Raw genomic sequence first — 18,510 nt, 5'->3', positions numbered from 1 at the left:
GCCTTTCCTAGGAGAATGGTTAGAAGAGTGAGATCTACAGTTTGAATGATCTTTTTTTCTTATGTTTTCGAGATGCATTGCCTTCAGGAGCAGCTTCCCTTTAGTAATTGGAGTCACAGTTACTACAACATCAAATTGCTCTCTATTGATATCATGAGCTATATCGGCTTGCTCATTCCTCAAGGAAATATTACGAAAGTAATTTTTACCCTTTTTGTTAGCAGCAGACTTGATGCCTAAAATGTATGAAAAAACTCAGCAAAGTTAAAAAAAGCATCAATAATAAAAGGCACAACCAAAAAGAACATATATCATAAAAGTCATCCTTGAGTCAAGGAGAAAGATACACGCGGAGAAGACTCTAAGTTGGGAGCTTCCGATAACGTTTCCAAGTCGTCGACATTCATCAAATAACAGGCCAAAAGTTATACTTTAAAGAAGTGTTAGTCCAATAGAAGGTAAATTTCGGTTTATTGTCATTATAAAAACATTTTCTACCATCCTTTTCAACCAAGACTTTGAACCCCCCTTAAAGTTCTTATATGAAAACCAAGGGAGTTAAAAGGGTATCTTAAGCACGACTTATCAAAGATAACCATCCCGCTCGTTTACTAGGACGAATATTATAAAAATGAAGAAAAACTTGGGATTTCCTTCAAATTCAAATATTTATAAATGAGTCAAAAGGTCTGAACAACTGCCCAACTATTCGGATGCAACTGAGTTGGAGCCACAATTAAAACGCGAAGGACGCCCATTTGAAATTCATCTAACTTACATGTGCATCCATTAGCAAGCATGAATAAAAATAGAAAAAATCTTCAGCAAATCAAGTGTTAGATCTTTTAACATCAAATGACTCAGAATGCAAGACCTTTCAAATCACGTTGAAAATGTATCATTAGTGTGCACATGGCTTAAGGACGAAAACGGTTGCACATGTAGGGAATAATTAAACCAAATAAAGCAAGTTCTAAAGGCTATTTTTTTATCTTATGTTTTCGACTCTACGTCAAAGGATTTCCTTAATCCTGGGGTCTAGTGAACTGGTAGGCCGAGAAGCCGAAAAGTGATCCAGAGAAGTCTTAAGCAATGATCAAATCTATACTTTTTCCTAAGAAAATGACATGTAGATATAATAAATAAATAAATAAATAAATTAATGATTAACGACAAAATTATAAAATAAGGATTAATTATGAAAAGATAAACAAATGGACCTACTCTGAAGTGAAGAGAAAATAATGGATCCATTAGTGAGTAGTATAAATAACAATACATTTAATTCAATAGTTAGATTTTTATGAGCCATTAATGAACAAAAACTGACTTAAACTTCGGAGAATTCTTGTAGGTACCACACCTTGTACTTAACAAACCGAGAGGTGATCCGAACATTACATACTACCGATAAGTGAAATTATTACAAAAGGAAAAGTAAAGCCGAAGTAAAGAAGTGAAAACAGAGTGAAGTGACGGAAGTAGAAAGAAGTGGCGGAAGTGAAGTAAAGGCAAAGTGACACAGGAGGCGAATTGTAAAGGTTTAAGCTGAATACCACTTTTCCCTATAAATTGTGAAGAACAACTAATAGTTTCCTTACTACAAATACATAGGAGATCTAAAGTTTGGGATAGGGACAAAAATTAATTTCTCGTCCTTTAAAATATTATAAAATTACTTAATAATATTTTTTTCTAATGTTGATTGAAATTATTTTTCTTAGTTAGAGGAAATTTTCTCCATTGATATTTTGATCGAAGTTATTATATCATTTTATTTTGAATGTCATTTGTTATTATTTTGTCTTGAGGTTGGTTGAAATTGTGTTTTGATTGACTTTTTAACTAATGTTGGTTAAAAAACTCTCATTTAAAATTCATAAAAAACAAATTCAATCATAATTACTATAAAAATCTTATTTACATCAATTAAAAAGTAACTATAATGGAATCAATAAAAAATACTCTACCAACATAACATTTGATTTAGAAATAATCATAACCTACTTTAGTAAAACAAGTTTAATCAATGTCCAACTCAAACTTGAATTCAACAATCTACTTCACAATTTTTTTTTGACATTAATACACTTCTCACCAGTCAAGCAAAAACATTTCTTAATCATGAGTACTTCAATAAAGACCTTACTCTTACATAACATCACACTAGCCTAAGAATTTATCACAAATACATTTTAGTACCAATGAGTTACAAGTAAATTCTAACATGAGACTAAAACACTACTTCTAATCCAAAATTTCAAGACAAAAAATTTGTGAGTGTTTTCTTTTTTATACATTAATCTTTTTATTTATTTATACACAATGTAAGACTCTAACTCATAGTTTAATTTCAACATCAACTAAAATACTCAGGTTTAACATCAACTAAGAAAGACTATTGATATTAACTAAGAAAGCTTAAACTAACATCAATTGAGAAATGGCATTGATTTACTAATGAAAAAAAAAAAAAAAAAACTTCGACTATGTTGAAAAAAAAAAATCTTAAATTGACTTGATAAAAAACATGATGTGGAATTGATTGCATGAGTGAGACACGATCAAATCTAGTAAGATGGGATAGCATATCTTGCCCACTAACTACCTTGACCCATCCTAATTAGCCCACCGTGTCACAAAAGGAATAGGGCAAACTCACTGTCAAGCCTATTTACATTTTGTATTCTTATATATTGTGTAAAATATTAAAATTAATGTACTAAATTACTATATATTTGTATTGTGTTGTTTAAGCATGCAAATATAAAATAAAAATTGTAATTTAAATTACATTTAAAAATTAAATTTCAATTATTAATTATAATTGAATAATTTTTTATTGTAGAATATTTAAAAAAATATTTATATGATTAAATGAAATTTAAAAATATATTATTAAAAAATTTAAAAAAAAATTGGAATTTGGTTTACAAATATATTTTGCCGAGGCAAGGAGTGAACTACCTCATTTTATCACCAAAAAAGGAATGAGTAAATAAATTTCAAATTCTTAACTTTTAAAAAGTTTGCAATCTTATAATTTTAATTATTAAAATATTCTAATTGTTTAATCACTTAAGAAACTCACCTTCAAAAACTAAATAGTAAGGAAAAAGAACCATACACTTAAATCCTCCGCCACCTACTACTAATGATGAGACTTTAGTATTCCTTTATATCAAAATGTCAGCTATGCATCATGTTCAATTTTTTTAGCTATAAATTAAATTTGATTTCCCCGTAATATATTTTTTATTTGTTAATTATAAGTAATTTTTTTAGTCCTTAAAAGTACTCGTGTGTATGATGAGATAAGAAGTGTAATTGAATGTAGAAATGCTATAATATACAAATTTACAAGTAGAGTTATCTATGAATCATAATTGATCAACTCCAACCCACTCCTAAAATCAAACTCCTTTTTTTGCCTACTGAATGAGCAAGTTGGAAAAAGCTCCAATACATAAAATGGGTTACATCATAACTAAAATGAGTTTAGTTTATTATAACACTTCAGTTAACTTTTAAATACTTTTTAGGATTACATGAGTTCTTAAAATATTCTAAATATTTTACTCAACTTAATGTGGACTAGATAAAACTCAACTTGATGTTGGATGACTCAATTCAACTTGTTATGGGTTCCACTCGACTCGGTCTGATGTGAACCACACTCAACTCAACATGAAATGAGTCAAACCTAACTCCACCCAAGGTGTGTCAACTCGACCCAATCCAATGTGGGCTTAAGTGACTTGATGTAATGTGAACCTAACTCTACATGACCTACCTTCAATACAACTCTACTTGGGGAAATGTGGGCCCGACTCTACTTAGACTACATGTGGACTTGACCCAACTAGACCCAACCCAGGTCCGACTCGACTCAATCTAACATGGACCCAACTTGACTCAACTCGACTCAATTGAGTTAGAGGTGGGCACGAATTCACTTGGGTTAAGGCATGCCCGACTCAACTTAACGAAAGGTGTGTCTGAAATGACTTGACTCAAGTTGGTGTCCAACATTACTCGACCTGACATGAGCTCAACATGGGTATAACTCGACTCGATCCAACATGGGCTTAACTCTACTTGGCATGACGTGGACCCAACTTGACTTAGCCTAATGTGGGTTTGACTGGACTTAACCCGACATGGACTAAACTTGACTTTGCCCGACATGGACCCTACTCAACTTGGTCTAAGATGCGCCCAACTTGACTTGGTCCAAGGTGTGCCTAACTTGACTAGGCTTGATGTTAGCCCGGCTCGCTTAGCTTGACATGACTTGATCGAGTCTAACGTTGACTCAGTTCAACTCAGCTTGACGTGGACCTTATCAATCTTGACTTAACCTGGACCAACATGACCTAAGCCCAACGCAATCGACCTACTTGACTTGGGTTTGACCCAACCTATCCATCTTGACCTAGGATCGACTCAGACAAATTAGTTATTCGTAACTCAACCTCCTATCCAAAACTGGACTAAACTTGACTTAGACTTAGTCATACCAAACTGTTCTTACTCAACCTAGACCTAATTAGTCTAAATTTGACCTAAACACAACCTAGCATAACCCATGTTAACCAATTTGAAATGCTGCAAACCTAACCTGATCTAAGTCCAACCTAACTTTGTTCATACTAAGTTTGGATTTACATTAAGTAAATGTTTTTCATGTGTATAAAGATTTTTTTTTTCACTTTCTTTTTAAATGTTTATTACTTTAAAAAAATTGTTCATGGGTTTGGCCCTAACCCATGGGGATTTTATTGTCATTTTGGCCCTATGGGTTTTTTCTTATGTGGGCTTTTTGGCCCTTACCCATGTGGTTTAGGGTCAAGCCCTCTGTGCTTGGCCAAAGTGACAAGTCTATTTACAAGTTGAAACCTCTTCAATTAACCAACCTAGTCTCAATCTGGCATGTCAACCAAGATATTGTAATTATCCTAGAATAGAACGTACACAACCTAAAAATATTGACAAAGTAATGGATTAGGAGTAAGTGGATGTCCAAAGGTACTTTACTATACAGAGAAAATCTAGGTTTGATCAATCACTAATCCTCATTCAGCATGGTATAATCTTCTACTTCAGTTTCTTTATTCATTTTGCGCATTTCATCGATCTCAATTAATAACAGCGGATCTTGCACCAGCTTATCTGCCTGCAATATCTTTGGGCAACCTGACATAGATATTTGGTTAAAGAAAAACACAATGGTGGCATAAGATTCATGTAAAGGTTCAAACAAGACAACAATGATCTACCTGATATTGGGCATTGACCACGTTGTTGCTTTGACTTCAAATACTGCATAATTACTTTCTTTTCATAAATGTGCCTACATTCCATGCTGCATCATTGAAAGGGAAACATGAGTTACATATATTATATCATCATCATCTTAATAAGGCATAACAATATTTTTTCTTTTAATGAGATGTTACAATTCAGAACAAAATAAGCCATTTTAAGACTTCATAGTCAATTCTTAATAATAGTATGTTGTAGTATCGATAATCGTCTTGTTTGTCATGAAGTGCCTTGGTGCTAACATAAAGGGCATCTAAGACGTAGCTGGTGAGCCATGTCATAAAGCATTATTTGACACCACTAAAACAATGAAAACTCTTGCCAGCTAAATTTTGAATTTTCATTTCCATATTTACATGATTCCAGGAATTGTAATGAACTTTCCTACATACAGAGATGTGGCATATACCTTTATGGACAAGTGATGCTAAAGATTAAATAAATACGAACTCTGCAGAGTATATATACTAATTCACGGTGAATAAACAAGTCAAGCATAGTCAAAAACTTGTAAGTTGTATCTCAAGCATTAATTGTGATAAAATTGCTACTCATACTCTGATAATATATTAAAGTGGTAAAATTTAAAGCTTGAAATTGATTTGTTCAAAAAAATGAGCTCAGCTTTATTATTTCATTTATAACTTGATTGTTTTCTTTTCCTAGATCAAATTTTCCTTTAAGGGTTTTTTTGTTTATTAATTTAGTATTTGTTGAGTACATATTATACTAGAAAATGAAGAGAGTAAAGCAACTCTACGAAAAATTGAGTTAGGTAAATAGTGTATAGTATTAAATCAATAAGATTAAAATTTACTAAGTAAAACAAATTATTAGTATACATAAATTTTCTTATTTATCGTTGCTTATTTTGTGGTAGAATACACAAACAAACAAACAAACACAACACAGGCTGTACATGAGCTTTTAACAAACCTATAAAGCCTGAGCCTACCTGATGTATAATATGCATTATAGGTTTAAAAATATGCCTTCGATTACAAGTACACAGATAAAAAAGTAACAATGAAAATTATTGTTTTTCTTTTTATAACATCAGTTATTTTATTTAGGTTCAGGCCACAGCTGAGAAAAAACACGGCAAATTGAAAATTAGAAAGATACAAACAAGTCTTTCTTAATGATTTGCATGTGGATTTTTCAGCCTTAAACCTGAAGTCAACCCATTTTATCTCCTGGATAAATCAGCAGCACAGACCTTAATGGCACCATATTCCACCAGATAGCAGGCTTAACATGCTCAATATGTTATCCTTTCAACAGGAATTTTCTGATAATTTAGACTAAATCTAGAATTACCAAACGTAGCACTTTTAATTTTGCAATCAATTTTTTCACCACATACCTAGGATTTTTTTCCTGTTTACATATTCTGCCTAGCAAATGACATGCATACATTGCAAATAAACACATTTGTCAAAAAATAAAGTTGTGATGGAAAAAAAATTCAGTCAAATAAATTATGTAAACTTTAATTAAAATAAAAACAAAAAAGCTGTAACTCAAACTACTAACACAGAAGAAAACATTATTAACAGAAACAGGATGGTTCATATGTTACCAGCGAACTGGCTCTACAAGCTCAGTGATAGGCTTTCCAGTCAATGGACAAGTAACATTTAAAATATTAGACTGCGTACTGGTCATTACAATATCCTCTTGCTCTTCACCTGGCATTGGCTGTCCCGTGTGATGAACATTCTAAGGATCCAGATAAATAGCAAGCAAATTAGATTTGTTACAGGAATCCAGCTAACAATACTTCGCAGAAGGAACTTAGTAGAGTCCCAGTAGGCAGGTTACAAAAGTTACAAATTAAACAGGATCATGGAAGCATAATATTATAAAATGAAATGCATATTAAAATGTGCAAAGTACAAACCAGTATTTACTTCTTCTCTCTCCTTCCTCTCTCAGTACATAAATACTGGTGCATATGTGTGTGTGAGCATGAGAAAAAAAGAATGCAACTATTCACTCATGCAGTGGCAGACCATCTAAGGAAGTGGAAGCCCTGGCTCACTCAAAAAACTTATACCTATTGTTTTGTACCTAAAACATTTTAGTGGCTCAATAAAACTATATTTTCACTATAAGTGATTGGACTCCCACTAACTTAAACATAAAAAATGGAAATTGCTGATGGTTTTTAACATCATTCTATTATCACAAAGAGAAGAAAAAAAGTGAAAATGCATAGAAGAGAGGAGGTCGGTCAGCTGAATCTTTGGCTCTTTGAGATGTTTATAAAACACTAGACCTTGTTTAGTTTATGAAGCATTTAATGTGGATGGTATATGAGCAGTTGTAAATGAATTCTATCCTATGGATTTCTAAGAACAAGAGAGGATTGATTTGAGATTTCAATTTCAACAATTTTATTATTGATCTTGTTGGTTATTCAGATTTGAATAACTTGTCATCCAAGTGTGAATTGTGTGAAGTTTTAGCAGAAACAACAAAGGCAAACACATCTAACTTGAGTGAACAAGTAATTTTGCTTTATCTCAACTCTTCCAATTTCTACATCTATTACAAAAAGATCATTTCAGCAATGAAAATAATAAAAAATAAGACTGCATAATAAGATAGAAGACGAATTTCTCACAAATAATATGGTGATTTATGTTGAAAGAAATTGCTGAAATGTTTAGTTCGGATTCTCTCACTGATGACTTCCCAGTCTTTTTTTAAAAGGTTCTTTCAATTAAAGTATTTAAAGGAGCAAAGAGCAGCACTTTAAATGCAAGTACATTTTTTCTTTTATATAATTTGCTGTTAGTTTACACTGGTACGTTATTTGAAAAACTTTTGATTAAATTATATAAGAATAGTGTAAGCTTGATTAGATAATTTTAACTAGTATCTAGTGGCTCCCAAAATAATTATAGTCAAGATCCACCACTGTCAAGAAAAAGTTGACAAAAATATTCGTTGAAAGAGAAATGTTAGCAAAAGTCAAAGTAATATGCTGTTTCGAACATACTAATTATTATTGACCGAAATTTATAGAAAATTATGAAATTTTATAAGTTCCACTTCTTATTTAATAAGATCCACTCATGACTTTCCAACTAATTTTAACCAATGATAAAGTGTGTTCGAAGGAATGGATTAGAATGTGTGTTGCTAGCTCTCCTGTGACTGCAAGTTACATTAATGGGAATTCTTACCAGAGAAAGCAGTTATATCGCTAACATTGCCAATCACCACTACTGATTGCATGAACAAGATATTTAAAAAGAAATGATACTACACTATAAAATTAGGGAAGTCCACTGATTACCAACCAAAAATAAGAAAATAAACGCGATAGTTAATTTCATCCACATGGTAAAACAAAGCAACATACCCACACAGCTTCCTTAAACTGGCGTATTAAACGATGTTTAGGAAGATCTGAAGATTGTTTGGCCTTAAACTCGGAAAGCTCATCCTCAAACAACGTACTAAAATTAGTGAACTGCAATTGGAACAAGAATAAGATAGTTAGATTCCAAATTATAAGTAATAGCATGCACATACTAATAATAAGAGGAACTAAACAAAAGGTGTCGAGAACCTCTTCTCCAGGCTGGTATCTGTTGGTAAAAACTTGAACCGCGGATGAAAATTGCACACTTAGTTCAGATAACCCTACTAACTCAATAACCGCATCTTCAAGCTCCTTCACCTAAAATGATTTTCACATTTCACTCTAGTTCATGAAATAATGTTATCAAACAGAAAGAAGTTGAATGGTTGAAAAAGAGAAAAACCTTGTCAGGGAGGTTGTCTTCCTCCAATTGAACTGCTATGTCCTTCATCAGAAGCACGGTTTTTCGGATATCCTGAAAAAACCCTAGAAAAATAAGTGACGAGCAATGAGAAACGGTGAAGAAAAGGGGAAGGGTTGGAGTTAGTTACGGCGATGATCGGCTGAGAGTCGGAGCAGAAGGTGGAAGCGGCGTTCTTCATTCGTGCAGCGACGCCACCGCTGCCATGTGAAGTTGACGCCATTCTCCGAGGGGACGGAGGGAATTTTGGAGGGAGAAAGCTAAATAATTCAAGTTCGCGAGAACACAGCGTTTCTTCAAGGCTATGACCATTGCATTTATTTATTTATTTTCTCAGTGTGACAAAGCGATTTATCAAGTGTGTAGCATTTTATTCCAATATCATTAAAAGAATCTAATTAAATGCATCAAATTGAGAAATATTTTTTATTTTTTTATTTAATCATAAATTAATATATATATATATATATATATGAGACTTATTGGATTTTATAATAATAATAATAAAACATAAAATCAAGAGAAAATTATTAATCTATTCATTCAGCAATTCATTAACGCCGTTTAACAATTCGTTAACGCCGTTAGATAAAAGAATTTAGTTCTATAAGCGAGATAGGGCTGAATGAGACTATTTTACAAATAATCTCTCACGGATTTATTAGTGTTGCGCTTTTTTTTCTTGCAACACATTTTGTACCGCTCTGGTGGTCGGAAGTGATGACGTGGCATCAAGCTATTGTATAGGCGTGTTGATGGGGCGCCTGGCTGGCAGAAGGGAAGGAAGTTGGGGGCTCGTGTAGTCGCCAGTTATTAAGTTGGCGTGCTCCGATCTCCAGCACACCAGAACCGGCGGTCACCGGGTTAAAGATGAAGTCGCCAGATGTAAACCCAGGCGACCAAGTGATCAGAGATCGCCGAAACAAGGACATCGCCGGAGATGAAGGCAGATAGACATTCCCCAGCTGGCCAGAGGATGAGGTCGGGGGATAGCTTGCTTAAGCATACACGGTGAAACAGGTGGTGCAGATCATGAAGGCGGCCGGCGAGACCACAGGGAAGGTGTGTACGAAGGCACCCTAACTCGCCAATCCAGTAGAGATCGCGCTCCAAGACAACTATGCACTGAGTAGTATCATGCATAAGTAACTTAGCCAAAGGAGAGTCAGAAGTAGCGCCCAAGTCAAGGAGGCTCCAGATGATGGCACGTGTACGGCTGGATGCGAGCCACGTATCCAGGTGTGTAACTGCCAGGAGAGAGAAAGTGCCCAGGTATATAAGGGTTTCCCAACGAACTTCTGAGGTACGCACGTTCAGATTGTCTTCTTTACGCTTGCGAGTTCTTGAGTATACTGAGAGAGAACTGGTTCACGGTTCCTTGAGAGTTCTTGAGTGTTACTCTTAGTATTTAGTGGTTCAGTCACTGACTTGGGCGTTGGAGTGCGATCGGCCGCAGCGGCGCCGTTCTGTTCTTTTGCAGGTTCTTGAGGTGGATCGCGGTGAAGGACGGAGGTTGACGCGGCGCACACGTCGATCCCAGTTTGACGAGGCAAAGCTCCAACGTTTTGGTCAACAGGCAGGATCATCAGGCGCCCACCGTGGGGCCGTGTAAAACCTGTTCCCATCCACAGCGTGAGTTCTTGGAGGTTTTTGCAGTTTTCTGTGTGGTTGTGTGCTGGTGCAACCATTGTCCGCTGTTCATCTAGGGTTTGTTCGGTAATTTCGCGTTTTCCACCGTTCGTTTGGATTTTTGTTCGGTGAGGTGAAGTTTCTGCTGCTTACGCGAGATTTGTTCGGTGAGATCTGAGTTCTTTGGCTCGTTTGGTTTTTCGTGGGAGAAGCGGTGGTTTCTGGTGGAGGTTCGCTGTGTTCTTGAGGTTTCTTGCGAAGTTTCGCGAAGTTCTGACCGATTGATCGCTGAATCGATCGTCGCTGAAGAAGGTGTTGTTCATTGCTCTTTCTGATTTGCCAAGTTTTCATGAGAAAAATGAGAAGCAACCGTTCAAGTCCAGTTGCGCCCGTTGCTGCTGAAGGCGCCATGACTATGGCGCAGATGGTGGAAATTATGCGTTCGTTGCAGGCGAATGTGGAAGCCTCGCGCATAGAGCAGGCGAGAATGCACGAGGACCTGGTCGCCTCTCGGGCCAGGAATGATGAGCTTAGCAAAGTGACTGAAGAACTGCGTCAAGCTCTTCAGGAGCAGTGAGGGCGCCCAGTCGCTGAAGAGATCGCGCCGTCAACGCCGCCTCGTGTTTTTCCTATGCCTTTCGCTCAGGCGATTACCGACACGCCTATCTTTGCGAGTGTGGTACCTGTGAAGGCTGTTTTTACCGGCGTGGAGGATCCTGAGGCTCATCTCACCACGTTCCATACGCAGATGATGCTGTCGGGAGGATCAGACGCCGTGTACTGCAAGATGTTTGTAAGCACACTCCAGGGAACGGCACTGGAATGGTTCGTGAGCCTGCCTACAGGTCACATAACCAACTTCCAACAGTTTTCAAAGATCTTCGTCGAGCAGTACATCGTGAACAAGGCACCGCCCAGGGTGTTTTATGACTTGTTCGACATAAGGCAGTATCAGGGAGAGTCCCTCAGGGACTACCTGAATCGTTTTGGGGCGCAGATGGTCCGATCGCCGGCCAAAGATGAAGAAATGCTGGTCTACGCATTTAAGAAGGGCGTGCTGCCGGGACCATTCTGCGAAGCATTGATCAGGGCTCACCCTGCCACGTTTGCTGAGGTCAGGCGACTTGCGGTAGCCCACATCGCCGATGAGATTGAAGTCGCCGAGAAGAGGGGAAGCGTGGCTCCCGCCAGGCCACGCGCCCAGACCAGGATCCAGCCACAGAGGGTGCTGGAGACAGCGGCGGCCAGGAGGGATCAGAGGACTCGCCATCCTTATGATCCAAGGAAGAACAAGGGCAGGGGTCAAGGGCGCCCGCAACCAGCACGCCGGGAGTATAATCGCCCGCCAAAGCACAAGTTTGTCATGGGATTGGCGGACCTGATCGCCATTCCCAATATATCAGCTAGGTTGAAAGCGCCCGAGAAGGTGGGCGACAAGGTGCTGGGACCAAAGCCAGACGCCTGGTGTGAGTTTCACCAGGGCTTTGGCCACACCGTGGATTCGTGCTTGGCTTTAGGATACCAGCTCGACGATCTGGTCAAGAGCGGGTTCCTAAACGACTATTTGCTGGATAGAAGGACGGGGGGCGCGTCGAGCTCCCAACCAGCAGGCGGTGAGGCTCAGCAGCACGAGATGCCTACTCACGGGGAAATCCACACCATTGCGGGAGGTTTCTCGGGTGGTGGATGCACCGCATCACAGAGGAAGAGGTATGCGAGGTCTGTGATGACGGTGGATATGTTTGAAGACCACTCGCCGGATATGGACATTACGTTCACCAAGCAAGATCTTCGGGACGTTGTGCCTCATGACAACGATCCCATAGTCATCTCGTTGATCACGGCAGAAAGAAAGGTCCACAGGGTTCTGGTGGACCAAGGAAGCTCGGCAGACGTGATGTTCTGGCCGACTTTCACGCAGTTGGAGCTACCCCTTGACCAGCTGAGGCCCTATGGAGGGTGTTTGTATGGTTTCGCTGGCGACCAGGTAGAGGTCAGGGGGTACATTGAGTTGAGGACTACGTTTACAGATGAGGCGGGTTCGAGAACAGAAAAAATCAAGTACCTTGTCGTGAACGCTCCTTCAGCATACAACATTCTGTTGGGAAGGCCCACGCTCAACAGGATAGGCGCTATACCGTCGACCCGGCACATGAAGGTGAAGTTGCCGTCTATGGAGGGGGTGGTGATCACCATCAAGTCCGACCAGAAAGAAGCGAAGAAGTGCTATGAGAATAGCCTGAAAAACAAGAGGTCGGTGAGTTACGTGACAACCACCCCGCCTCCTGGTGTGAAGCCCAGATCGACGGTAATAGAAGAGACCGCCGGAAGAGACGTGGTGATGGTGGATGCTGAGCTGGGGGAGGGGAACGCCGGTCTGGAGGAAGAAGAGGCGAGGAATCGTCCTGAGGAAGCAAGGGAGCTGGGAATCGCCAGGGCAGTGATCGCCAGAGAAACCAGGCCAAAACCCGTCGAGCAGTGGCTCGAGAGAGAGATCGGGGGAAAGATCTTCAAGCTGGGAAGATCCCTGGAGGTCGAGCTCCAGGACTAGATCGCCAAGGTGATAGAACGGCATCTGGATGCATTTGCATGGTCCGCTTCGGACATGCCCGGGATCGATCCCGACTTCTTGTGCCATCATTTGGCGATGGACAACCAGGTGAGACCAGTACGACAGAGGAGAAGGAAGTTCAATGAGGAGAGGAGTCAGGCGATCAGGGACGAAAGACAGAAACTCCTCGCTGCAGGCCACATCAGGGAAGTCCAGTACCCTGAGTGGCTGGCCAATGTCGTGCTGGTGAAGAAGAGCAACGGAAAATGGCGCATGTGCGTCGACTTCACCGATTTGAACAAGGCTTGCCCAAAGGATTCGTACCCTTTGCCAAGCATAGACGCCCTGGTGGACAGTGCTACAGGGTGTAAGTTGTTGAGTTTTCTGGATGCCTTCTCGGGGTATAACCAGATCAAGATGCATCCCATGGATGAAGAGAAGACTGCCTTCATGACCGAGAGATCGTGCTACTGCTACAAGGTGATGTCGTTTGGGCTGAAGAACGCGGGGGCCACGTACCAGAGGCTGATGGATCGAGTACTTGCACCAATGCTGGGAAGGAATGTGCAAGCGTACGTGGATGACATGGTCGTGACCTCGCCAGAGAAAGGCAAGCACGTTGCGGACTTGGAGGAATTGTTTACTACGATCGCCAAGTTTAGGTTGAAGCTGAATCCGGAGAAGTGCATCTTTGGCGTGGAGGCTGGGAAGTTCTTGGGTTTCCTCTTAACTGAGAGAGGAATAGAAGCCAACCCTGATAAGTGTGCCGCCATCTTGGCGATGAGGAGCCCGACCACTGTGAAGGAAGTGCAACAGCTTACAGGTCGGATGGCCGCCCTGTCTCGCTTCGTGTCAGCTAGCGGAGAGAAGGGCCATCCCTATTTCCAGTGTTTAAGGCGGAACAACAAGTTTACCTGGACGAAGGAGTGTGAGGAAGCCTTCGTCAAGCTTAAGGAATATCTGGCGAGCCCGCCGGTTTTGTGCAAACCGCTGGTGGGAACCCCTTCCAGGTTGTATTTTGCTGTAACTGAGAGGGCGGTGAGTGCGGTGCTCGCCCAGGACCAAGATCAGGCTCAGAAGCCTATTTATTTTGTTAGTAAGGTGCTGCAGGGCCCCGAAACGAGATATCAGGCCCTGGAGAAGGCTGCGCTGGCTGTGGTATTTTCGGCGAGGAGGTTGCGCCATTATTTCCATAGCTTCACGATATTGGTGATGACCGACCTGCCCATCCAGAAGGTCTTGAAGAAGCCCGACGTTGCGGGAAGGATGGTGAAGTGGGCGGTGGAGCTGTCGGAGTTTGATATTAAGTATGAGCCCCGAGGCCCGATCAAGGGGCAGATCTTCGCAGATTTCATGGTCGAGCTCTCGTCTGAAGCGACACGAGTTGAAGGGGATGATTTCCGTTGGGTGCTTTCAGTGGACGGATCGTCGAACCAGCAGGGTAGCGGTGCTGGAGTCATCTTGGAGGGGCCCAACGGCGTGCTGATTGAACAATCTTTGAGGTTTGCCTTCAAGGCCAGCAACAATCAAGCAGAATATGAGGCGCTGATCGCCGGGATCTTGCTGGCCAAAGAAATGGGAGCTAGGGTGCTGATGGCAAAGAGTGACTCGTTGCTAGTCACGGGGCAAGTAACAGGCGAGTTCCAGGCTAAAGATCCACAAATGGCGGCTTACCTGGAGTATGTACAGGAATTGAAGAGTTCCTTTGCCTCCTTTGAAGTGGTGCATGTGCCCAGAGAGCAGAATGCCCGAGCTGACTTGCTAGCTAAGCTCGCCAGTTCAGGCAAGGGGGGTAGGCAAAGGACGGTGATTCAAGAAACTCTGAAGACGCCGAGAGCATTTGTAGCAGATCACCTGGTTCTTCAGATAAGCAAGTCGACGGAGAAAGCGGCGAGAAGTCACAGATCCCTGACTCAAGAGACCTTGAGGTCGCCAAGAATAAGAGCATGTCGGGGGGAGAGGGTGAACATGACGCAGGTCTACACGACCCATGAGCCAGACACCTGGGTGACGCAGTACAAACGATGCTTGGCGGATGGCCTTCTCCCGCTGGATCCGACGGAGGCCAGGAAGATAAAGAAGAATTCTGGCAAGTTCACAATGATTGATGGCGAGTTGTACAGGTTTGGGTTCACTCACCCACTCCTGGAGTGTGTGCATGGCGAGAAATGTACAAGAATTATGGCAGAGCTCCATGAAGGGATATGCGGAAGCCACGTCGGGGGTCGAGCTCTGGCCGCAAGGACTCTCCGTGCAGGTTACTACTGGCCAACAATGAGAGAAGATTGCAAGAGGCATGCGCAGTGCTGCAAGCAATGCCAGCAGCACGCCGACTGGCACAAGGCGCCTCCCGAGGAGTTGAAGTCGATTTACAGCCCTTGGCCGTTTCATACATGGGGAATCGACATCCTGGGACCATTCCCGCTGGCGATCAGGCAGATGAAGTACTTGGTGGTGGCGATTGAATATTTCACCAAGTGGATCGAAGCAGAACCAGTGGCCCAGATCACCGCACACAAGATCGAAGGTTTCGTGTGGAAGAACATTGTGTGCCGGTTTGGTGTGCCCAAGCGCCTGGTGTCGGACAATGGGACTCAGTTTGCAAGTCACCTGTTGAAGAAGCTGTGCGAAGGGGTGGGAATTCAACAAGTGTTTGCATCCGTCGAGCACCCTCAGACGAATGGCCAAGTAGAGTCAGCCAATCGTGTGTTGCTAAGAGGTTTGAAGAGAAGGCTAGAGAAAGCCAAAGGAAGCTGGGCTGAGGAGGTACCCCGCATAATCTGGGCATACCATACCACCGAGCAGTCAGGAACCCACGAGACCCCGTTCAGCTTGGTCTATGGGTGCGACGCAATGATTCCAGTGGAGATCAAGGAGAGCTCGCCGAGATTCCAGAACTTCGTGGAGGAAGACTCGAATGAGGAGAGAAGGTTGAACCTGGATCTACTGGATGAGGTCAGGGAAGAGGCGAGATTGAAAGCTGAGGTGGTGAAGAGAAGGATTGAACGAAGATATAACTCGAAGGTGATGCCAAGGCAGTTCAGAGAGGGCGACCTGGTGATGAGGAAAGCCCACCAGTACGAGATGGAAAATAAGCTGTCGCCTAAGTGGACGGGACCGTTCAGAATAACCGAGGCGCTCGGGAACGGCGCCTACCGCTTAGAGACGTTGGAAGGAGGGGCGATTCCTCGCACTTGGAACGCCACGCACCTCAAGTTATATTACAGTTAAGAACTTTGTAAGTAAAGACAAACACGAAGTTATATTACAATGTTTCTATTAAAATAGTTTGGAGGGGGCACTCTTTTCCCTAAGGAGGGTTTTTAATGAGGCCGCCCAATAAAGAAGAGTTTTCGAAGTTTAAGGTGTTTCAGATTGCATGCTTGCTGTTTTCCAAAAGTTTTGAAGAAAGACCTTGTCACTTATATGTGATTTAAGGCAAGTTAAAGATATATTGCATGCTTTCTAAAAAGTTTCTAAGTCCCCATCGTCTATCGGCGATTGGCGGCATCAGTTAAAGTTAAAGTCCTCATCGTCTTTCGGCGATCGGAGGCACCAGTTAAAAGACCTCAACGCCCTCGCGCGTCCTGAGGCGAGATAAAGACCTCCTCGCCGTCGAGCGAGTGCAGGCGAGGAAGAGTAAAAAGTCCTCAGTGCTTTTAGAGGAGAGAAGATGTAGCCTTTGGGGCAATGTAGAGGCACCAGCGAAAAGTCCTCAGTGTTTCTGGGGGAGAGGAGATGTAACCCCTGGGACAATGTAGAGGCACCAGTAAAAAGTCCTCAGTGTTTCTGGGGGAGAGGAGATGTAACCCCTGGGGCAATGTAGAGGCACGAGATAAAGACCTTCTCGCCGATGAGCGAGTTCAGGCGAGTTAAAGACCTTCTCGCCAATGAGCGAGTTCAGGCGAGTTAAAGACCTTCTCGCCGATTAGCGAGTTCAGGCAAGATAAAATCCTTCTCGTCTCGAACGAGTTCAGGTATGGTGTGAAGGGTGGAAGAAGTTTGGAGGGTGGCTAAGGTAGGTTCGAAGAGAACGCCTAACCACCCGGTCTCTTGTTCTGAAGCTCAGGGAGGTAGAGAAGGATCCGAAAGGCGCCTCTACCCCCAGATAAAGGAACAATGGCCAAGTTGTGAAGGCAGGAAGAAGCTGATATCGCCAAGAGTCTTTGGCAACCAGGGGAGATTCAAGCAATAGCGAGAAAATCAATACCCGTTTGATAAGGCAGATCAGATGAGCGGTGTCTTAAGTCATTAGTTGAGTTGAAGTTCGTTGTTTGAAGAGCGATTTTACGCTAAGGTTCGTTACCTTGAAGTTACAAGTTGTTAGAGTGTTATTGTTCGAAAGTCGGTGGTTCGAAGCAGTTAAGTATGCAGTTGCGCTTACGAAGTTACTAAGTTAATTTCGTTGAAGTAAATTATACTAGGAGAGTTATAGCAGACAGAGAAGTTATAAGAAGAAGTACAAAGACTTTATCATAAAGTAAACATTAGTTCAAGGTACATATACAGAAAAAGGGAAAGTCTATTACAATTATGTGTAAGGAGAAAGCATAAGAATCGTGGATGGAGGGAAGCAATCAATCTTCAGAAGGAACAACCTTCCCGTCCACCACCTCATTGTTGAGAGACACCATGGTAAGATCCAAGTCGGGGTACAGGCAGGCGAACTGCTCCCGGGCGGCCTCGAATCCAGCAGCAAGAATCTGGGCAGAGCTCAGCTCAAGTTCTTCGATCTGTTTCTTTAGCCCCTCGTTCTGCTGCTTCAGCTCTTCAGCTTGTTTCTTAAGTTCTTCAATTGTTTCCCGAGCTTGCAGAAGGTCTTCAGTAACCTTCTTGGATTCCGCCTGCGCCTGGGCCAGTTGGGTGGTGATCTTCCCGTTTTCCTCGTTGGCTTCGGCGAGCTTGGCCATGGTGTCGTCTCTCTCCTTCTCCACCTTCCCCAAGAAGACCTCCCGATCGGCTGACCTTTTCTCGAGATTCTTTACCTTGGCGGCGTCAGCTTTGATCAACGCCTCCAGGTCAGCCACTTTGACGCGATAAGGTACCAGCTTGCTCTCCAGCTCAATCTTCTCTTGAGCCAAGAGCTGCACCTTATGGCGTAGATCGGTGGCCTCCTTGCATGCCACCCGGAGCTCGGTGCTCATAGCATCTTCAACTCGGGAGTGTTTGATTTCGGCGAGTGTTAGGTTGCAGGATAACCTCTCCGCC

The 18,510-nt window shown here is 41.8% G+C and overlaps 1 protein-coding gene across 1 annotated transcript; it reads right to left on the bottom strand.

Annotated features, from left to right (window-relative positions):
* Positions 1–4,884: 4,884 nt before the first annotated feature.
* Positions 4,885–9,465, bottom strand: LOC137835201 (E3 SUMO-protein ligase MMS21-like). The gene is made up of 7 exons (XM_068643588.1): positions 9,253–9,465; positions 9,105–9,176; positions 8,909–9,019; positions 8,699–8,809; positions 6,908–7,047; positions 5,280–5,365; positions 4,885–5,196 (listed from the first exon to the last, which is right to left on the bottom strand). Exons 1-7 carry the CDS (start codon positions 9,343–9,345, stop codon positions 5,069–5,071), a joined length of 741 nt encoding a protein of 246 aa, XP_068499689.1. The 5' UTR covers positions 9,346–9,465; the 3' UTR covers positions 4,885–5,068.
* Between the last annotated feature and the right edge of the window lie 9,045 nt (positions 9,466–18,510).

Source organism: Phaseolus vulgaris, chromosome 5, assembly GCF_000499845.2.
Source record: "Phaseolus vulgaris cultivar G19833 chromosome 5, P. vulgaris v2.0, whole genome shotgun sequence".
NCBI lineage: Eukaryota > Viridiplantae > Streptophyta > Magnoliopsida > Fabales > Fabaceae > Phaseolus > Phaseolus vulgaris.
The sequence above is the reverse complement of the archived record's forward strand: the minus strand, read 5'-3'. Positions and strand labels throughout refer to the sequence as shown.

Bases quoted from the DNA above. Each gene is read 5' to 3' on its own strand.
- LOC137835201 (XM_068643588.1), bottom strand. From the start codon at position 9,345: ATGGCGTCAACTTCACATGGCAGCGGTGGCGTCGCTGCACGAATGAAG. The intron at 9,020-9,104 runs GTTTTTCTCTTT...AAATCATTTTAG, and splicing joins AAGACAACCTCCCTGACAAG to GTGAAGGAGCTTGAAGATGC. The intron at 5,366-6,907 runs GTAACATATGAA...TCAATGATGCAG, and splicing joins CTTGTAGAGCCAGTTCGCTG to CATGGAATGTAGGCACATTT.